Source organism: Sinohyriopsis cumingii, chromosome 9 (genome assembly GCF_028554795.1).
Source record: "Sinohyriopsis cumingii isolate HCF-2022 chromosome 9, ASM2855479v2, whole genome shotgun sequence".
Lineage (NCBI taxonomy): Eukaryota > Metazoa > Mollusca > Bivalvia > Unionida > Unionidae > Sinohyriopsis > Sinohyriopsis cumingii.
In genome coordinates, this window is record NC_142969.1 from 1,692,881 (window position 1) to 1,717,355 (window position 24,475).

A 24,475-nucleotide genomic window follows, 5' to 3' on the forward strand; every position below is an offset into this window, starting at 1 on the left:
CCGGTATAATACTGATCATGGGTGCTTTAAAATTATACCATGTTATAGCAGTATAATACTGATCATGAATGCTATAAAATTATTCCATGGTATAGATGAGGTTGTCTAATACTGGGATACATTATACATGATGCCTTATTTACCCACTTAGATTTAAACCATGACAATATTTGTGTTGTGTCATATTGGGGAATATGTTATATCGAGGTAGCCTTACATGTGTATATCTTAATATGTGTATTAACCTTCCTGATTATAGATTGAAAAGGTCATTTTGTAAATAACATTAAATACTAAATTTCTTTATAGTTGTGGGCTTCTATTTAAAAGATCATCATACATGCCAACCATTATGCTTTTGGCATAATCATTATGCTTTTTTCATCAAATTATGTTTTTACAGAGACTGCATATAGATTAACTTTTTTTGCTACATTAAAAAAATATATAAAGCAATAAAAAGTTGTTTTTGTCATTTTATTATCATCTCTTTAATTCCACTTATAACAAATTTGGGAATATTCTTAAAAAGGTGACTGCTATGTAAGAATAGTGTACATGTACTTTCTTTATTTGTTATTTATGGCAACTGCATATGACCCCATTTCCAAGAAAACAGACAGGTTTCTTCAAAAATGCACTTTGCCTAACAGATTCATTTTATTGATAAGCTAGTTAGTTAGTGAACCAGTCTTTATTTTTAAAGAAAAAAATGGTGTCAGATGTTAAGTGAAATGATTTATAGTTTGAGTTGTGGATGTTATCTGATGGAAAATGTTAGAGCAGATGGTGCTTTTCAAACTTCAAAACATATCAGATCAGAAAAAGTGACAAATCAACACTGCTTTACAAACTTTAAAATAAGAAAATGAGAGTAATGTAATACATCCCTCTGACCACCTGGCCATGATCATTGCAGAGTTTCAGTCCACAATCATTCATCGATGTTTCACATGTGGACTGGTTGAAGTGAGTGCTGAATATAAATAATTTTCAGTATATTTTATTATGGTTCTAATCCATATTGATTTTTTCCATTGTGACAAGAATTTTAATTGGCTTCAGAACCAGTTTAACTGTAAAAATATGTATCTTTTTTTTATAATTGCTGTAATTCTGGCATGTAATATATAGATTACACTTTTTATGCCCAAATTACACCTTTTTTGCCACTTATAGTAGCAGTAATTATGCTTATACCTCATGGAATCGGCATGTATGGATCAGGTCAATTTTTTTAAAAACTTGGCTTCAAGATAGTGGGATGTACTTTTGATCGAAGTAAACTTGTTGATGAGTTTAGGTCATTGGATTCCTCCAAGGAAAATCCATCTGACCTAATTACAGATTGGCTAGCTGCTAAAGTACTTGATCAAGTTGACAGTAGTGAAGTTTGAAGGAACATGATGGACACAAAAATGTAGACAATAGACATGTCAATAATTTAAAGAAAACGAAAATGATGGACACAAATAAGTCAATACGAAATAAAAGCAACATCAAACACTTAGATTCATCAGACATATAGGTTATTAAAAATACAAAAATAAAGACATGATACTTATTTTGCCTATAGTTTCAGATAGTTTACTTGCTTCTACACTCATATAAATATTTCTACGTTGTAACAGCCATGTTTCCCAATCAATTTCAGAGCTATGAGAAAACTATTAAAGACCAAAATCATCAAATCAAGAAACTGGAAGAAACAAAAGACCTTATACAACTGGACATGGGTTCAAGGTTTGATTCTGTCTAACTAGCTTATCTCTTATGTCTTAGCCATTTTCCATACATTCTGTTTGATGTATTTCTTCCATAATATGTTACATTTTTACAGCCTAACCAGTTCATTATTTTGGCATATTTCTAGTGATGTTGTGTGTCCATATGTTCAACCTTTTTTTGTCATATCATTTTCTTTTTGTCCAAGTATATCTTCTTCTTGTGTGCTTATGCACTTCACCTTTCTAGGTAAGTATCACATGGAAAACAGCATCATAGTACAAAATAACACATTGCATACAGGGTTATAACACAAAATATTACTTAGCAGACAGTGGTATAATTCAGAATAACACATAGCATACAGTGTTATAACACAAAATATAACATAGCAAACAGTGATATAATACAGAATAACAGACACCTGACAGTGTTATTAAAAAAATATAGGTCAGTTGATAATGATTAGTCTGTAATGGGTCTATAAACATTGACCATTATATATACTGTATAAATTATACATGAATGATGGGTCCATAAACATTGACCATTCTATATACTGAATAAATTATACATGAATAATGGGTCCATAAACAATGACCATTCTATATACTGTCTAAATTATACATGAATGATGGGTCCATAAACATTGACCATTCTATATACTGTCTAAATTATACATGAACGATGGGTCCATAAACATTGACCATTCTGTATACTGTATAAATTATACATGAATGATGGGTCCATAAACATTGACCATTCTATATACTGTCTAAATTATACATGAATGATGGGTCCATAAACATTGACCATTCTGTATACTGTATAAATTATACATGAATGATGGGTCCATAAACATTGACCATTCTATATACTGTATAAATTATACATGAATGATGGGTCCATAAACATTGACCATTCTATATACTGTATAAATTATACATGAATGATGGGTCCATAAACATTGACCATTATATATGCTGTTTAAATTATACATGAATGATGGGTCCATAAACAATGACCATTATATATACTGTTTAAATTATACATGAGTGATGGGTCCATAAACAATGACCATTCTATATACTGTATAAATTATACATGAATGATGGGTCCATAAACATTGACCATTCTATATACTGTATAAATTATACATGAATGATGGGTCCATAAACAATGACCATTATATATACTGTCTAAATTTTACATGAATGATGGGTCCATAAACATTGACCATTCTATATACTGTATAAATTATACATGAATGATGTGTCCACAAACAATGACCATTCTACATACTGTATAAATTATACATGAATGATGGGTCCATAAACAATGACCATTCTATATACTGTCTAAATTTTACATGAATGATGGGTCCATAAACACTGACCATTCTATATACTGTCTAAATTATACATGAATAATGGGTCCATAAACAATGACCATTCTATATACTGTCTAAATTATACATGAATGATGGGTCCATAAACAATGACCATTCTATATACTGTCTAAATTATACATGAATAATGGGTCCATAAACAATGACCATTCTATATACTGTATAAATTATACATGAATGATGGGTCCATAAACAATGACCATTCTATATACTGTATAAATTATACATGAATGATGGGTCCATAAACAATGACCATTCTATATACTGTCTAAATTTTACATGAATGATGGGTCCATAAACATTGACCATTCTATATACTGTATAAATTTTACATGAATGATGGGTCCATAAACAATGACCATTCTATATACTGTATAAATTATACATGAATGATGGGTCCATAAACAATGACCATTCTATATACTGTCTAAATTTTACATGAATGATGGGTCCATAAACACTGACCATTCTATATACTGTATAAATTATACATGAATGATGGGTCCATAAACAATGACCATTCTATATACTGTCTAAATTTTACATGAATGATGTGTCCATAAACACTGACCATGGCATAAGTGAGGACACAAGACAGTGACTTTGACTTTGCCTTAAACTTTGATTTGTTCGACTGTTAGGAGGAGTGCTATAGTGAAAGTCATACAAGTCATGTAGGCATTCATCACTTATTGTTTCACTAATGGGTGTCATATTTTTAGAATTTGATTCTGTTTACATTTAGCTGACAATTATTCACTTTATTTGGATCCTAATACATCCAAATTCCTTTGGAAGGTCATTATTTAAATGCCCAGAGAAGTAGATATGGCAGAATCCATGTTAAATTATGGGATCATTTTTGGACGTTATCAAACTAAAGTTCTGATCTACTACAATCTGGACTGAATATCATGCACTGTGATGTCACAATGAAAGCTACACATGTTGATAAACAAGTTAATACTGCCTTATATTGTGACAATTACACTAAATATGCTCTTCAGTTTAGTACCTGACCACCATTGTAAAAATCCATAGCTTGCGATAATTTTTGTTTGGAAGTTTCTTGATGACAGTTAAGGTGCAGAGCATTCATTAATCATAATTGAATTGACTTTGGTTACACTGTCCCCAATCCTATATCTAGATTTTAAAAGAAACTTTAAGAAAGGAGACAAAAGACCTATATATATATATATATATATTCTATTAAAACTTAGTCATTGTTCGAATAGATCACTGCACATTTTATAGAACAATCCACAGATTATCCAAACTACAAAACTTGTCTACAGTGTGTCGTTTTAACATTACATTAGAAAGACCCACATCCACATGTTATTGACCCACACCCACATGTTATTGACCCACATCCACATGTTATTGACCCACACCCACATGTTATTGACTCACACCCAACACCCACATGTTATTGACCCACACCCACATGTTATTGACCCACACCCACATGTTATTGACCCACATCCAACACCCACATGTTATTGACCCACACCCACATGTTATTGACCCACACCTACATGTTATTGACCCACACCCAACACCCACATGTTATTGACCCACACCCACATGTTATTGACCCACACCCACATGTTATTGACCCACATCCACATGTTATTGACCCACACCCACATGTTATTGACCCACACCCACATGTTATTGACCCACACCCGCATGTTATTGACCCACATCCACATGTTATTGACCCATACCCACATGTTATTGACCCACGCCCACATGTTATTGACCCACACCCAACACCCACATGTTATTGACCCACACCCACATGTTATTGACCCACACCCACATGTTATTGACCCACATCCACATGTTATTGACCCACACCCACATGTTATTGACCCACATCCACATGTTATTGACCCATACCCACATGTTATTGACCCACACCCACATGTTATTGACCCACACCCAACACCCACATGTTATTGACCCACACCCACATGTTATTGACCCACACCCACATGTTATTGACCCACATCCACATGTTATTGACCCACACCCACATGTTATTGACCCACATCCACATGTTATTGACCCACACCCACATGTTATTGACCCACACCCACATGTTATTGTGATTTAGCAGCTTTCATGTATTGTAAATGACTGTAAATTAATTTATTCATTAACTTGTATTGTCATCTGAAAGGACTCTTAGGTCTTCCAAAATAAAGTCAACTTTTTTGGCAGAATAAGTAGAAATATTAAAACTGCTGTTTGATATTTGTAATTTTACAATGTTCTGGATGTCCAGTCATTCAACTTTAGAGACTAAACAGTTTTGAGTTAAATATAAACATTTATATATCATAAGTACTCCCTCATTATAATGGTATCAGTGTGAGCCATAGATTATAGCACCTTATAGTGATATCACCTTATAATGAAGTACAAAATACAGTATTCATTATAATGAGGGCAATGGGAGCCATAGATTGTACCACCTTATAGTGATATCACCTCATAATGAAGTACCAAATACTGTACTCATTATAATTAGGTCAATGGGAGCCATAGATCTTATAGTGATATCACCTTATAACGAAATACATGATTGCAGACATTTTATGCATTTGAAATAATAATATAAAAGCTAACTATAATCACTCCATTGTTTTCAGGCCAGAAGTGAAGGATTATCGAGCCTCTCAGCTGAGGATAAAGAAGCTGGAAAAACTGTTATCTTTACATAATATTGGGTGTGGAAAATAATCTTTTTTCTATTTTTCTCATGCTTTCTCTCTTTCTTCTCCTTTTTCCTTTCTTTTCAAAACAAATCAAAAATGCAAACTTAACTTTAATTGCTTTCATGCAGTAAACATCTGGATAGTTTTATATTTATAATGCTATATTCTAGTAAAGTCAACAATATTTAAATCTACTGTAATTTTGTTTGTCATATTTGGTCTCGCAAGTAAATTTTGCTTGCTGTTGATTGTTTAAATACTTTCATGTATTTACTCTCATCATGAAAACAACAAATTTCCTTTTAAAATGAAATCAAATAAAATAACAAATTGAAAGTCAAATTATCTAAAGTTTATCTTAGATTAGTAGAAAAATCGCTACAGTAAGGTGGCATGATGAACAGTTTATTTAAATTTGTATCCCATATTAAAACTTTTGTATAAATCTGGATCCCATAATGATACGTTTGTATTAATTGGTATCCGACAAAAAAACATTTCTATAATTTTTATTCCACAATGATATATTTATGTACTTTTTAATCCCACAGTAATACATTCATTTAAATTTTTATCTAATAATTATTCATTGTGGGACTCACAAATATTTTATCCCATAGTGATACGTTTGTATTAATTTTTATCCCACTATGGTACATTCACATGCATATTGATCATACAGTAATCAGTTTCTTTGAATTTTTATCCCATGCTAATCACATTTTCAGAATACCAGGAGAAAGGAAAGTAATAGACCCATACCGGCTCAAGAGAAAGTTTAGCACTAGGGTTGATGATTTAGAGTTCCTTCCCTTGGACGTTTGCCATCACTATATCAAGGTGATGTATTATGGAATCTTACCTTCTTGCTGGAAAAGAAAACAATGTATTAAATACAAGTAAACAAACATCATCCGATATATCTTTAAGTTTTGGTGTGCATAATTTCAGGCTGTAGACTTTTTAACAATTAATCAGCAGTTTTTGCCTAGAGACTTTTTAGCAATTAATGAGGAATTTCTGTTTCCATTACCTTTAATATTTAAATCATATGTTTGGTAAATAACACAAGGTCCATATTGTTTAATACATAACAGTACATTTCTATATATTTTTGTCAAAGGACATGCATATTTTTATTTTGGCATTGCCCTTCAGTAGAGCGTAAATCTCTTTTAATAGAAAGACATCTGAATGTTTTCAGTACAAAATATACCTTTATTGAAAGTATCGCACCCCCCCCCCCCCCCCGACATTTTGTTCATATTCTGTATTATGTACAGTTGAAATGAAAAAGGGATTAATTAATTCAGCTAATCCTGGGCAAGTCAGTCAAGTGATTGATGCCAGTAGGTTTATCTGAGATTTACTCTTTTCCAGGGAATCTGTGCAGAATTCGAGATTGATGATTTGGAGGAGATGCTACCCAGGATTCAGAAGTTGGCCAGTGATTTAGACAGTGTCCAGATCTATGAAGATGTAAGTCCATGCCTTCAAAATTTCCATTGCTCATAACCCAGGGCAAGTTAATTATAAAATGGATAAGCAGAACTCCTGCTGACTGCTTCCAAATGATGAAATTTAATTTGTACTGCTATATTTTTTTTTATAACTCTTGCTACATGATTGTATTTATTTTATTTGTAAGTTTTGTTCATGACTATAAATTGTAATAATTGCCTATAGTCATGATATTAGATAGCTATTTTTTTTACTCAGGGTATATAATTCTTTGATAAGACATTACAGATGTAGATTGTATGTAGGATCTATAATTAGATGTTAGGTTTCTAATAATAAAACCTGATGACATCTTTGGGGTAATATCCCATTGGACAGGTCGGTCAGGTGGGTTCTTAGGATAATGAAGTTATTTCCCATTGGATGGGTTTGTTCATGTGGGTTCATTTACGATTTGGATATTTGCAATTTGCCAAATATGAGTAGGTACAAAATGCTTGTATGGCTGTCACAAATAGCTGTGGCTGGACAATTTTATCAGTCTTATTTCTTATGGTCTTACTGTAACATCAGTCTTATTTCTTATGGTCTTATTGTAACATCAGTCTTATTTCTTATGGTCTTACTGTAACATCAGTCTTATTTCTTATGGTCTTATTGTAACATCAGTCTTATTTTTTATGGTCTTACTGTAACATCAGTCTTATTTCTTATGGTCTTACTGTAACATCAGTCTTATTTCTTATGATCTTACTGTAACATCAGTCTTATTTCTTATGGTCTTATTGTAACATCAGTCTTATTTCTTATGATCTTACTGTAACATCAGTCTTCAGACGTATCTAATGTTGTGTTTAGATTTCATTTGAGAGGAAACATTTGCTTAGATTATTCATTAGAACTACAAAGTGATCACTGAACAAAAATATTATTTTGGGACTATTGTGAGTTATTCAGAGGAGTTCTGGACAAGGCCATTTTGATTCTTAAGGACTTTTGGCAGATCTGTACATTCGAGGATTTGAAATTCATTCAGAACATTCAGACTTGAATAGATCATTTTTAGGATTATTTTGGATTCAGTTCACAATACTGTAGGTTCCTCTTCATTTTTATTGTCTAGTATAATAATTAAATTATTTATTAAGTTTTCCTTCTGTTACTTAATTTATGACCAGAGTCATACCAGATTATACCCTTGATATACTTACAGATAGGCAAATAAAGTATACATGTAAGTGGGGAAGCAAACAAACCTCTAAAATTCACTACGTAATGAAAACGTTATTATCAAAAATATTTTGACAACATGTCAAAGTATAAACAGCATCACTTGATTAAATGATGTCACTTCAGTGTCAAAGGCACAGTTATTGGTAGTTTGTGGTCTCGAAAATAAAATAAACGTATGGATTAAGCCAAGTGCTGAAACAGATTATACAGTGTGTTTCTATTTTGAAAATTCCCCGACAATTTTTAAAATGAACAAATTGTTTCATGTTCTGGAAATGATGAAAGTTATTGGATTTAAGTAAATGCAACCTTCAGATTTGGAGTATTTTAATGTAGTTAATTATTTGGCAGGTATTGTGATGCAGTGAAAGTAAATAGCAGGGATTTGGATCTTGGCTTGGGGTCCCTGGACATTGTGTACTTACGAATAGACTGTAAGATGGATGCAGATTAAACCTTTATAGCTAGTTCTGAATGAAAGTCTCTGATCTTTCGCCATCATGACTATCTTTGAACTCTTGTTGTCACTACTCTTAAATGAATGGCAGGATTGGGTTGTTGCTAAATCAGTTTCGCAATATGTAATTGGTTCTGAAATGAAAATGGAACTGATTTGACCACCAACATATCTGCACTTTTGTGAAGGAGTTTGAAAACCAAACCTTGAAAATCATTGCTTGTATGTTTTATACATCAAGGAGCTTATGCGCATAGTGACTTGTACTAACACAAATGAATTTTGACCAGCCTTTGTATTTAATTGACCAGCCATTGTATTTAACTGACCATTGTGTTTAATTGATCAGCCATTGTATTTAATTAACATGCCTTTGTATTTAGTTGTCCAGCCTTTGTATTTATTTGACAAGCCTTTGTATTTATTTGAGAAGAAAAATTGACCAGCCTTTGTATTTAAGTGACCAGCCATTGTATTTAAATAACATGCCTTTGTATTTAGTTGTCCAGCCTTTGGCTTAGTGGTTAAGCGTCCGCCTCAGATGCGGGAGGTTGTGGGTTCGATCCCCGGCCTAGTCATACCAGAGACTTACAAAAATGGTACTAACAGCTGCCTCGCTTGGCGTTCAGCATTATGAGGTTAGTGTTAGGACTGGTCGGCCTGGTGTCAGGATAATATGACTGGCTGGGACATCATGCTACATGTCTGTGGCATGATGCCCCAGTGCTAGACATCACTTTAAACTGGCACACTGCAGATATCATAGCGATATGACTGAAAAACTGATAAAGCTACGTTAAAAAAAATCAAAATCACTTTGAATTTATTTGACAAGCAAAACTGACCAGGCTTTGTATTTAATTGACCAGCCGTTGCATTTAATTAACATATCTTTGTATTTAGTTGTCCAGCCTTTGTATTTATTTGACAAGCCTTTGTATTTATTTGACAAGCAAAATTGACCAGGCTTTGTATTTAGTTGTCCAGCTCTTGTATATAATCATTTTCATTCTGATAAGTTGATAACACTCTGACTTTGATTTTAAGATCAAAAGTATTGATTCAAGGTTTTTAGCTGTACTGGCTTGTAAGCATGATAACAAGTATGAATGGATTTTAGCTGTTCTGCCCTTTAAGCATGATAACAAACAAATATGCATGGGTTTAGCTGTACCTACTTGTAACCATGATAACAGACAAATATGAATGTTTTTTTTTTTATCAAACTCATCTTGTGGATGAAGCCAATTTAGTAATTTATATTTGTCTCCCCAAAATATTAAATATAGATTTAAGCAAACCTTGGTATGTGGGTATATTGTATCGGTGTCTGATTCATGTCAGTGATCCTCAACCCATGATATTAAATCCATGGTCAATAACTATGACAGATAAAATTTGTATCATGTGAACATGTTAACTGAAGCATATAAGAAAATGTATTTGCTGTTAAATTGGTATGTTTGAGCTTCTCAAGAGTACCTTAGCTGGTTTCACTGCAGCGCAGTTGCAAACAGTAAAAGAGCACTAGAAAGACATTTATTTTGGATTCTTTGAAATTCTTTAAGTTCTGAAATGGAATTTTAAAAATTATGTTTATTTTCAATCAGAGATAATCCAGTCAGAAAATAACTGTACATGCTTATAGCCAGTAAAGTCATACACATTTACAGCTTATTCACCTTTACTACCAGTAAGATACTAAAAATATAAATATAAAAATATATATATTAAAATATATATATAAAAATATAAGAACCATTTTGTATTAAAATTTCAAACTCATTGTTTTCAGTTTTGCCGCAATGTTCAAGATCTCATAAACAGCCGAGATGCATTATCAGACACCAATCGCAAAACTCGCTTGGGAAGTCCTAAACGACTGCAACTGACCAGTGGCATGCTCGACCACTTAATGTCCATACTGGAGAACTGGAAACAGGACGAAGATGACCTAGAGGTATGAAAAATGAATTTTTATTTAATTTATATCTCAGCAGGAATTAGTCAAAGATGTCATCAGTGGTGAGCTTACGTCCAAGATGTAAAAATGTCATCAGTGGTGAGCTTAAGACCAAGATGTCAAAATGTCATCAGTGGTGAGCTTAAATCTAAGATGTCAAAATGTCATCAGTGGTGAGCTTAGGTCCAAGATGTCAAAATGTCATCAGTGGTGAGCTTAAGTCCAATATGTCATCCATGGTGAGCTGAAGTCCAATATGTCAAAATGTCATCAGTGGTGAGCTTAAGTCCAAGATGTCAAAAAGTCATCAGTGGTGAGCTTAAGTCCAATATGTCATTAGTGGTGAGCTTAAGTCCAAGATGTCAAAATGTCATCAGTGGTGAGCTTAAGTCCAATATGTCATTAGTGGTGAGCTTAAGTCCAAGATGTCAAAAAGTCATCAGTGGTGAGCTTAAGTCCAATATGTCATTAGTGGTGAGCTTAAGTCCAAGATGTCAAAATGTCATCAGTGGTGAGCTTAAGTCCAAGATGTCAAAATGTCATCAGTGGTGAGCTTAAGTCCAATATGTCATCAATGGAGAGCTTAAGTTCAAGATGTCATCAGTGGTGAGCTTACGTCCAAGATGTCAAAATGTCATCAGTGGTGAGCTTAAGTCCAATATGGCATCAGTGGTGAGCTTAAGTCCAAAATGTCAAAATGTCATCAGTGGTGAGCTTAAGTCCAAGATGTCAAAATGTCATCAGTGGTGAGCTTAAATCTAAGATGTCATCACTGGAGAGCTTAAGTTCAAGATGTCATAAGTGGTGAGCTTAAATCAAAGATGTCATCAATGGTGTGCTTAAGTCCAACCATGGATATATCTTCTTTGGTGGCGGAAGTGCTTGGATCCTGCATGTTGATCTATCACACAAGCCAAGACAGTTTATATGGATCTGCCATTGTTAGCTCTGCATGATTGCTTATGTTTTATGGGAATTTGATTATGATTGATGACAATTTTATTGGAGCTTGATTGTCAGTCCCTCTTGGTATCTCTTCTTATTGTGAATTCACTCCTTTCTATTGGGTACAGGTTTGGTCCTCATGGACCTGTATATGTAGTATGTTTATTATCATGCATGGTCCTGAATAATGTGCTGTGTTCATTATCATGCATGGTCCTGGATACTGTAGTATGTTTATTATCATGCATGGTCCTGATTACTGTGATTTGTTTCAGTATCATGCATGGTACTAAAGAAATACTTTGGTTTGTTCATTATCATGCATGGTAATGAATACTGTGGTATTTGCATCAGTTTGCATGGTCCTGAGTAATGTGGTGTTTTAATTATATACATGGTCCTGAATACTGTGGTATAATCATCAAAATGCATGGCCCTGAATATTGTAGTGTTTTCATTATCATGCATGGTCCTGAATACTGTGATATGTTCATCACCATGTATGGTCCTATATACTGTTGTATGTTCATTATCATACATGGTCCTGAAAAAAGAGATTTGTTTAAATATATTGCTTATCCTGAAAAAATACTGTGGTGTGTTGATTATCATTCCTGTTAATGAATGCTGTGATGTGTTCATCCACTTGCATGGTCCTGAATACTGTGTTATTTTCATTATCATGCATGGTCCTGGATACTATGGTATGTTCATCAGCTTACATAATCCAGAATACTGTGATGTGTTCATTATTATGCATGGTAATGAATACTGTGGTATGTTCATCAGCTTACATGGTCCTGAGTACTGTGGTGTTTTCATTATCATGCATCGTCCTGAATACTGTGATACATTCATCAGCTTGCATGGTCCTGAGTACTGTGGTGTTTTCATTATCAGGCATGGTCCTGAATACTGTGATATGTTCATCAGCTTGCATGGTCCTGAATACTGTAGTATATTCATTAGAATACTGTAGTATATTCATTATCATGTATGGAGCTAAGTAATGTGATTAATGGAATCTATGTTGGGATTAGCACAAAGACAAGGAAGCCACTGTCAAGAGGTTGCATTATTTTAACAATATGTGCCAAAGAATGTGTTTAAGGTTACCTATCTGGTTTTAATGTTTTTCACACAGTATATGCATAATAGTCTGGTTCTGAATACCGTTGTCTTTAACTGGGAAGTTAGTGAATTTCACATTGCACACATGTGACACATCCAAGACATCAAATCGGTAGATTAAAAAAATTTTGTCAGTTGATTGGGTGCTAAATCAGTAGGATTTTTTATGGACTTGAATGTTGCACATTTTTGTGAATTGAATATTTGCCATAATATGTATTCTTTTCAAATAGTAAAAGTGCAAATTATGAACATCAGTGAGATTCTGATGGCAAATGTTAAAATAATAATTAAATTGAGTTAGGGTGTTGTTAATTAGTATTATTAATTGTCATTTTTAATTGGTATTGTTAGTTAAATGAAAAAGAAGTCTTGTACCTGATAGTTCACTGTAAAGATTTTTTTAATAAAATCAACAGTCATATTTAGTTTCCTTCACATGTTTGCTGACTGATGTCCACTGATGACATTCATCGTGATTAGAAACGTTTGACACTAGAGGCTCACAGTGATTTTCTGTTTTGGATTTTCCCTTAAGCCACTTGGAATGCAGAATACCCTTCTTGTCAGCACTGGAATGCGACAATAATAGAACATTCGATCTGATCTATGTAAGACCTTTAAAGTGGTTGTTTTTGTTACAGAAGAATTATTGCTTCTATATGATGGGGTCTGTGTATCCATGGCAATATTATTGGGGTCTGTGTATCCATGGCAATATTATTTCTGCCCCCACATACTATCCTAGTATTCAGTTTGCATGAAACACACACTGCAAACTCTAGACCTTTGCTACTTGCCTGCACATACTTAAGCTCTCATTTTTAAGCATTGTTGAATTAGCTGTAATTATTTCTTAGCAGGTGTTATTTTTTTAGCATTTACAAACAATATACATTGTAGCATTTTGACATGAGGTGAGCAAAACAAGATAAGACTTGTATGTGTGTGTATATATATATATATATATATATATATTCTTTTAATCACAACTATGTTTTTTTTTAAAAGACTAATAAGCCATTGAGGATGACCTTTGATCCCTTTGCGACTTATAAAACCTCATCCTGCATTTTAAACTTTCAAAATTTCATCAGTGAGGTAATTAATTTACATCTTTTTGTATGCAAAAATCAGTCTAAAGATCATCTTAATCAGCACATATCGTTACACAGCAATGAGGTAATCAATTTACAGCTTTTCTTTACACATGTCAGTTTCTATTGGATAATCAGCACATATCATCTCACAGCAATGACGTGATCAATTTAAAGCTTTTTCTTTACACATGTCAGTTTCTATTGGATAATTAGCACATTTAATTACACAGCAATGAGGTGATCAATTTACAGCTTTTTGTTTTACACATGTCAGTTTCTATTGGATAATTAGCACATTTCATTACACAGCAATGAGGTGATCAATTTACAGCTTTTGCTTTACACATGTCAGTTTCTATTGGATAATTAGCACATTTCATTGCACAGCAATAAGGTGATCAATTTACAGCTTTTTCTTTACACATGTCAATTTCTATTGGATAATCAGCACATATCATCTCACAGCAATGAGGTAATCAATTTACAGCTTTTTCTTTACACATGTCAGTTTCTATTGGATAATCAGCAAATTTCATTGCACAGCAATAAAGTAATCAATTTACAACTCTTTCTTTAAATATGTGTCTTAATCAGATAATCAAAACAGGTTGTTGCACTGGTTGAACAGTTCCAGTCACCAGTAGACTGGTTCTGACTGGTTTTTATAATGTGTGGGCAGATTATGTTGAAATAAAAAAAATTCTCCCAAATTTTACAGAAAAATCTTTCAGTTTTCCAAAGCAGTAAGTTTAAGGTAAAAACATGTTTGCCATGAAATATATGTTGTACTAATTTGTGAGATAAACAAAAAATTTTTTGTAAAAGAGGACTTTCTTATATCATTCAGTTTTTGAACCTATGACTCAAAACTAATGGTTGGTGGTTTTAATGGCACTTTAACAAAACTAATGATTGGTGGTTTTAATGGCACTCTAACAAAACTAATGGTTGGTGGTTTTAATGGCACTTTAACAAAACAAATGGTTGGTGGTTTTAATGGCACTCTAATAAAACTAATGGTTGGTGGTTTGAATGGCACTTTAACAAAACTAATGGTTGGTGGTTTGAATGGCACTCTAACAAAACTAATGGTTGGTGGTTTTAATGGCACTCTAACAAAACTAATGGTTGGTGGTTTTAATGGCACTCTAACAAAACTAATGGTTGGTGGTTTTAATGGCACTTTAACAAAACAAATGGTTGGTGGTTTTAATGGCACTCTAATAAAACTAATGGTTGGTGGTTTGAATGGCACTTTAACAAAACTAATGGTTGGTGGTTTGAATGGCACTCTAACAAAACTAATGGTTGGTGGTTTTAATGGCACTCTAACAAAACTAATGGTTGGTGGTTTTAATGGCACTCTAATAAAACTAATGGTTGGTGGTTTTAATGGCACTCTAATAAAACTAATGGTTGGTGGTTTGAATGGCACTTTAACAAAACTAATGGTTGGTGGTTTGAATGGCACTCTAACAAAACTAATGGTTGGTGGTTTGAATGGCACTCTAACAAAACTAATGGTTGGTGGTTTTAATGGCACTCTAACAAAACTAATGGTTGGTGGTTTGAATGGCACTTTAACAAAACTAATGGTTGGTGGTTTGAATGGCACTCTAATAAAACTAATGGTTGGTGGTTTGAATGGCACTTTAACAAAACTAATGGTTGGTGGTTGTAATGGCACTCTAACAAAACTAATGGTTGGTGGTTTTAATGGCACTCTAATAAAACTAATGGTTGGTGGTTTGAATGGCACTCTAACAAAACTAATGGTTGGTGGTTTGAATGGCACTCTAATAAAACTAATGGTTGGTGGTTGTAATGGCACTCTAACAAAACTAATGGTTGGTGGTTTGAATGGCACTCTAATAAAACTAATGGTTGGTGGTTTGAATGGCACTCTAATAAAACTAATGGTTGGTGGTTGTAATGGCACTCTAACAAAACCATAAAACTAATGGTTGGTGGTTTTAATGGCAATCTAACAAAACTAATGGTTGGTGGTTTGAATGGCACTTTAACAAAACTAATGGTTGGTGGTTTTAATGGCACTCTAACAAAACTAATGGTTGGTGGTTGTAATGGCACTCTAACAAAACTAATGGTTGGTGGTTTTAATGGCACTTTAAAACATGCTTGGCTATATCGTGCTAAAGAAGTGAGAACTTGGTCGTTTCCATAGACTCATGGAGGCGGGGGCTGACATAGAACTGTACCAAACCTATGATCCTGGGACTGAACATGATGTTTCTTGATCTCTGGTACTGCAGCTCCCTTCCTCATATATAAAACTTAGATATTTATTTACTAAATTGCATTTGAACTATCTTTATAGGAGCTACAGCTGTCTCTCAACCGACTGAGTGAACGTGTAGCCCCCTGGCTGAAGATTCATCTTACTGGAGAGCCGTCTGTCTCCAAAATCATTACAGCTATAGATAAGCTCACTTATGATGATGATGTTAAGGCAGAGAAGGTAAGTGTAGCAGTGTGTGTGAACAGTTGTAACTTTTTTGCCTCGATTGCATCAGTGGATAGTGAGACACAGTATACCTATTTTAGTGGTGACAGCATTTAAGTTTTTTGGCTTCAAACAATTTCAGACCCTCCTTGCACTATGACATAGTGTCCATTTCTATCTTACTAAATATAGTTTGTATTAATAATAATAGTAACAAACTTTATGGCCTTACTAAAATTAGTAACAAACTATAGTTTTTATGGCCTTTCAGGTCAACTTTATCTGTAGAATAAGGCAATTACAATTTAGACAAATGATTAGCCCTGATAGTAGTTTTCTCCCTTGGTTAGTTTTTCATTGATTGTAATACTTGATGCATAATAAGAAATTCTTTTAAAAGTAAATCACCACAATATTTTCTCCAATGTTTCAGATGTTGATAAAAATTCTCTAGTAATGTAAAAAGAAAAGAAACTATATAACTATTAAGAAATTTTTTTAGAGCAGTCTGTTTACAGTAATAAATAAGACCAGGAAGAGTGCAGTCTGTTTACAATAAAGGACCATGAAGAGTGCAGTCTGTTTACAATAATAAATAGGACCATGAATAGTACAGTCTGTTTACAATAGTAAATAAGACCAGGAAGAGTTCAGTCTGTTTACAATAAAGGACAATGAAGAGTGCAGTCTGTTTACAATAAAGGATCATGAAGAGTGCAGTCTGTTTACAATAAAGATCATGAAGAGTGCAGTCTGTCTGCAATAATAAATAAGACCAGGAAGAGTGCAGTCTGTTTACAGTGGGGGCGCTCACCAATGAATATGTACTTTAGAGAGAGTGACGTATGTAAGGTGAAGTAGTTCGCATTTGAAACATGCACAGTGGAGAGAATGTTGGCATACCTATATGCTACAGTAATGTAATGTAGATGATATTTCTTTGGATATTGTACTTTTGGAAATTTCACATGATTTAAGCACACTGCTAACTAAAATGACTGCTCCCTTGTGTTAAAAAATCAGCCTGAATTAGTCTAAAGTCTATACATAGCAGCTATTAAAATAGGGAAAATGAATTTTCCAGACTAGACAATACCAGCTTCAGAAAGTGCAATGAATGAATTACCAAATATATAAAATGTAAAAAAGATCATTGGCTCTTTTTTATACAATTTACCTCTGAAGTTCAGGAAGTGAAAATGACAAAGCAGAGCTAGCACTTTTTTGAAAGGTGCACATCTAAAGTAAGGCCAAGCTGTATACTCTATAACCCATAGTACACACATCAATCATACACCAAAATAAAGGGAATTAAAGGCTGTTTGCATTATACAAGGTCTTTTTTAAATAACCAGTATGACCAGTGAGGAAAGCCGGGGATATTCTTTTTCTTTAAAATCCTAACCCTATGCAAAATACAAATCTGTAGAGTGCCACCAATAAAGGACAATGAAGAGTGCTGTCTGTTTACAATAAAGGATCATGAAGAGTGCTGTCTGTTTATAATAAAGGATCATGAAGAGTGCAGTCTGTTTACAATAGTAAATAGGACCATGAAGAGTGCAGTCTGTTTGCAGCAGTAAATAGGACCATAAAGAGTGCAGTCTGTTTACAATAGTAAATAAGACCAGGAAGAGTGCAGTCTGTTTACAATAGTAAATAAGACCATAAAGAGTGCAGTCTGTTTACAATAGTAAATAGGACCATAAAGAGTGCAGTCTGTTTACAATAGTAAATAGGACCATAAAGAGTGCAGTCTGTTTACAGTAGTAAATAGGACCATGAAGAGTGCAGTCTGTTTACAGTAGTAAATAGGACCATAAAGAGTGCAGTCTGTTTACAATAGTAAATAGGACCATAAAGAGTGCAGTCTGTTTACAATAGTAAATAAGACCAGGAAGAGTGCAGTCTGTTTACAATAATAAATAGGACCATGAAGAATGCAGTCTGTTTACAATAATAAATAGGACCATGAAGAGTGCAGTCTGTTTGCAGTAGTAAATAGGACCATGAAGAGTGCAGTCTGTTTACAATAGTAAATAAGACTAGGAAGAGTGCAGTCTGTTTACAATAGTAAATAGGACCATGAAGAGTGCAGTCTGTTTACAATAGTAAATAGGACCATGAAGAGTGCAGTCTGTTTGCAATAATAAATAGGATCATGAAGAGTGCAGTCTGTTTACAATAATAAATAGGACCATGAAGAGTGCAGTCTGTTTACAATAGTAAATAAGACCAGGAAGAGTGCAGTCTGTTTACAATAATAAATAGGACCATGAAGAGTGCAGTCTGTTTACAATAGTAAATAGGACCATGAAGAGTGCAGTCTGTTTACAATAGTAAATAAGACAAGGAAGAGTGCAGTCTGTTTACAATAGTAAATAGGACCATGAAAAGTGCAGTCTGTTTACAATAGTAAATAGGACCATGAAGAGTGCAGTCTGTTTGCAATAGTAAATAGGACCATGAAGAGTGCAGTCTGTTTACAGTAGTAAATAGGACCATGAAGAGTGCAGTCTGTTTACAGTAGTAAATAGGACCATGAAGAGTGCAGTCTGTTTACAGTAATAAATAGGACCATGAAGAGTGCAGTCTGTTTACAATAGTAAATAGCACCATGAAGAGTACAGTCTGTTTACAATAGTAAATAGGACCATAAAGAGTGCAGTCTGTTTACAATAGTAAATAGGACCATGAAGAGTGCAGTCTGTTTACAATAGTAAATAGGACCATGAAGAGTGCAGTCTGTTTACAATAGTAAATAGGACCATGAAGAGTACAGTCTGTTTACAATAGTAAATAGGACCATGAAGAGTACAGTCTGTTTGCAATAGTAAATAAGACCATAAAGAGTGCAGTCTGTTTACAATAGTAAATAGGACCATGAAGAGTACAGTCTGTTTACAATAGTAAATAGGACCATAAAGAGTGCAGTCTGTTTACAATAGTAAATAGGACCATAAAGAGTACAGTCTGTTTACAATAGTAAATAGGACCATGAAGAGTACAGTCTGTTTACAATAGTAAATAAGACCATAAAGAGTGCAGTCTGGTTACAATAGTAAATAGGACCATAAAGAGTGCAGTCTGTTTACAATAGTAAATAGGACCATGAAGAGTACAGTCTGTTTACAATAGTAAATAGGACCATAAAGAGTGCAGTCTGTTTACAGTAGTAAATAGGACCATGAAGAGTGCAGTCTGTTTACAGTAGTAAATAGGACCATAAAGAGTGCAGTCTGTTTACAATAGTAAATAGGACCATAAAGAGTGCAGTCTGTTTACAATAGTAAATAAGACCAGGAAGAGTGCAGTCTGTTTACAATAATAAATAGGACCATGAAGAATGCAGTCTGTTTACAATAATAAATAGGACCATGAAGAGTGCAGTCTGTTTACAATAGTAAATAAGACTAGGAAGAGTGCAGTCTGTTTACAATAGTAAATAGGACCATGAAGAGTGCAGTCTGTTTACAATAGTAAATAGGACCATGAAGAGTGCAGTCTGTTTGCAATAATAAATAGGATCATGAAGAGTGCAGTCTGTTTACAATAATAAATAGGACCATGAAGAGTGCAGTCTGTTTACAATAGTAAATAAGACTAGGAAGAGTGCAGTCTGTTTACAATAGTAAATAGGACCATGAAGAGTGCAGTCTGTTTACAATAGTAAATAGGACCATGAAGAGTGCAGTCTGTTTGCAATAATAAATAGGATCATGAAGAGTGCAGTCTGTTTACAATAATAAATAGGACCATGAAGAGTGCAGTCTGTTTACAATAGTAAATAAGACCAGGAAGAGTGCAGTCTGTTTACAATAATAAATAGGACCATGAAGAGTGCAGTCTGTTTACAATAGTAAATAGGACCATGAAGAGTGCAGTCTGTTTACAATAGTAAATAAGACAAGGAAGAGTGCAGTCTGTTTACAATAGTAAATAGGACCATGAAAAGTGCAGTCTGTTTACAATAGTAAATAGGACCATGAAGAGTGCAGTCTGTTTGCAATAGTAAATAGGACCATGAAGAGTGCAGTCTGTTTACAGTAGTAAATAGGACCATGAAGAGTGCAGTCTGTTTACAGTAATAAATAGGACCATGAAGAGTGCAGTCTGTTTACAATAATAAATAGGACCATGAAGAGTGCAGTCTGTTTACAATAGTAAATAAGACCAGGAAGAGTGCAGTCTGTTTACAATAATAAATAGGACCATGAAGAGTACAGTCTGTTTACAATAGTAAATAGGACCATGAAGAGTGCAGTCTGTTTACAATAGTAAATAGGACCATGAAGAGTGCAGTCTGTTTACAGTAGTAAATAGGACCATGAAGAGTGCAGTCTGTTTACAGTAGTAAATAAGACCATGAAGAGTGCAGTCTGTTTACAATAGTAAATAGGACCATGAAGAGTGCAGTCTGTTTACAATAATAAATAGGACCATGAAGAGTGCAGTCTGTTTGCAGTAGTAAATAGGACCATGAAGAGTGCAGTCTGTTTACAATAGTAAATAGCACCAGGAAGAGTGCAGTCTGTTTACAGTAGTAAATAGGACCATGAAGAGTGCAGTCTGTTTACAATAGTAAATAGCACCAGGAAGAGTGCAGTCTGTTTACAATGATAAATAGGACCATGAAGATCACAGTCTGTTTACAATAGTAAATAGGACCTTGAAGAGCACAGTCTGTTTACAATTGTAAATATAATCATGAATAGCAGTTTTTCCAGAGTTATATTCTTCCACTTAATCTTATGTAAATTAGTATCACTTGGATGCTACAAGCCATCAGTGTTTTTGTACTTTGATTAGTAATGCCTACCGAGTCCAACGAATGAAAAATTGAATATGAGACTGTACATGAAAATATTCACTTAGGTTCAATTCATTAGTCCAAGAAATAAAAATAGGGTCATGAATACGACACTATTAGTTTGAAGTCCAATTCATTCACCTCCTACTGTGTCATTAACAGTTATTTATAATTAACACACATTGAAAAGTACTTTTGCATATTTAAAAAAAAGTATTGAAAAGTTCACCTAATTTTAAATTGATAATTAATTTACAATTAACATACATTGGAATGTATTTTTATATATTTAAAAAAAATACTGAATATTTCTTGAAATCATACCATAGACAACTTAGCTACCATAGTTCAATGTATGGTAGGGCAGACCCAACATCTTCATATACTGCTAGATGCTAGGTAATAACTTTGTGGGTTTCTGAGCTACCAGACTTCAATATATTTTGCTCCACACCCACCATCCTTGTATCCCACGGGACAATGGATAAAGCCGTTAACATGTACCCGTGAAGTCGGGTAACTCCCCATTCATAATTACCTGGCTAATAAAACCATCCTTGTATCCCACTGGACAATGGATAAAGCTGTTAACATGTACCCGTGAAGTCGGGTAACTGCCCATTCATAATTACCTGGCTAATAAAATTAGCTCTTGAGTACTCATTTAGTTCATGTAAAAATATCCCCAAAACATGTTTCCAAGTAAGATCAAAGACTATATCTGTCAATGTCAGGAGCAAGTGAAACAAAGAATAATGAGTACAGTTTGAGACTCGTATCATGTGACTATTGGCTACTGCATATTTATCCATCTACTGATCTTATATGTTCGATGTGTGTCTACACTCAACACCATCAAAATATTTTTGGTAGTACCTTTACTTTTGTTACTATAATTAGCAACCCAAACTATATTTGGTTTGAGAGAATGGACATTAAGCCCATGACCAATCATAGGTCCATAAATGATGTTGTCAAAACACTAAGGCCATGACCAATCATAGGCCGATGGCTAATGATGTCAAAACACTAAGCACATGACCAATCATAGGCCCATGGCTGATGATGTCAAAACACTAAGCACATGACCAGTCATAGGACCATGGCTGATGATGTCAAAACACTTAATCCATTACCAATCATAGTCCCATGGCTGATGATGTCAAAACACTTAACCCATGACCAATCATAGTCCCATGGCTGATGAAGTCAAAATACTAAACCCATGACTGATGATGTCAAAACACTTAACCCATGACCAGTCATAGGCCCATAGCTAATGATGTCAAAACACTTAACCCATGACCAATCTTAGGCCCATGGCTGATGAAGTCAAAACACTTAGCCCATGACCAATCGTAGGCCCATTGCTAATGATGTCAAAAAAATTAGTCCATGACCAGTCATAGGCCCATGCCTGATAATGTCAAAACACTTAGCCCATGACCAATCATAAGATCATGGCTGATGATGTCAAAACACTAAGGCCATGACCAATCATAGGCCCATGGCTGATGATGTCAAAACACTAAGGCCATGACCAATGATAGGCCCATTACTGATGATGTCAAAACACTTAGCCCATGACCAATCATAGGCCCATGACTGATGATTTCAAAACACAAAGCCCATGACCAATCATAGGCCCATGGCTGATGATTACAAAACACTAAGGCCATGACCAATCATAGTCCCATGGCTGATGATGTCAAAACACTAAGGCCATGACCAATCTTAGGCCCATGGCTGATGATGTCAAAACACTAAGGCCATAACTGATGATGTCAAAACACTAAGGCCATAACTGATGATGTCAAAACATTAAGCCCATGACCAATCATAGGCCTATAACTGATGATGTCAGAACACTTAGCCCATGGCCAATCATAGTCCCATGACTGATGATGTCAGAACACTTAACCCATGACCAATCATAGTCCCATGGCTGATGAAGTCAAAATACTAAGCCCATGACTGATGATGTCAAAACACTTAACCCATGACCAGTCATAGACCCATGGCTAATGATGTCAAAACACTTAACCCATGACCAGTTGTAGGCCCATGGCTGATGAAGTCAAAATACTAAGCCCATGACAGATGATGTCAAAACACTAAGGCCATGACCAATCATAGTCTCATGGCTGATGAAGTCAAAATACTAAGCCCATGACTGATGAAGTCAAAATACTAAGCCCATGACTGATGATGTCAAAACACTTAACCCATGACCAGTCATAGACCCATGGCTAATGATGTCAAAACACTTAACCCATGACCAGTTGTAGGCCCATGGCTGATGAAGTCAAAATACTAAGCCCATGACAGATGATGTCAAAACACTAAGGCCATGACCAATCATAGGCCCATGGCTGATGATGTCAAAACACTTAACCCATGACCAATCATGGTCCCATGACTGAAGATGTCAAAACACTTAACCCATGACCCATCATAGTTCCATGGCTGATGATGTCAAAACACTTAGCCCATGACCAATTGTAAGCCCATTGCTAATAATGTCAGAACGCTAAGCCCTTGACCAATCATAGTCCCATGGCTGATGATGTCATAACACTAAGGCCATGACCAATCTTAGGCCCATGGCTGATGATGTCAAAACACTTAACCCATGACCAATCATAGGCCCATGACTGATGATGTCAAAACACTTAGCCCTTGGCCAATCAAAGGCCCATGACTGATGATGTCAAAAAACTAAGGCCATGACCAATCATAGGCCCACAGCTGATGATGTCAAAACACTAAGCCCATGACCAATCATAGGCCCATGGCTGATGATGTCAAAACACTTAGCCCATGACCAATCATAGGCCCATGGCTGATGATGTCAAAACTCTTAGCCCATGACCAATCATAGGCCCATGACTAATGATGTCAAAAAACTAAGGCCATGACCAATCATAGGGCCATGGCTGATGATGTCAAAACACTAAGCCCATGACCAATCATAAGCCCATAGCTGATGATGTCAAAACACTATGGCCATGACTGATGATGTCAAAACACTTAGCCCATGACCAGTCTT

General features: G+C 34.6%; 1 protein-coding gene across 1 annotated transcript in view; it reads left to right on the forward strand.

Moving 5' to 3' along the window:
- Positions 1-24,475, forward strand: part of LOC149791168 (centrosomal protein of 70 kDa-like) — a 77,404-nt gene that overhangs the window by 31,569 nt on the left and 21,360 nt on the right. Inside the window, exons 10-15 of the mRNA XM_089969617.1 lie at positions 1,655-1,743; positions 5,797-5,874; positions 6,591-6,702; positions 7,243-7,341; positions 10,809-10,973; positions 16,491-16,631. Of these exons, the coding sequence (XP_089825743.1) occupies positions 1,655-1,743; positions 5,797-5,874; positions 6,591-6,702; positions 7,243-7,341; positions 10,809-10,973; positions 16,491-16,631 (684 nt within the window). The remainder of the gene's footprint in view (positions 1-1,654; positions 1,744-5,796; positions 5,875-6,590; positions 6,703-7,242; positions 7,342-10,808; positions 10,974-16,490; positions 16,632-24,475) is intronic.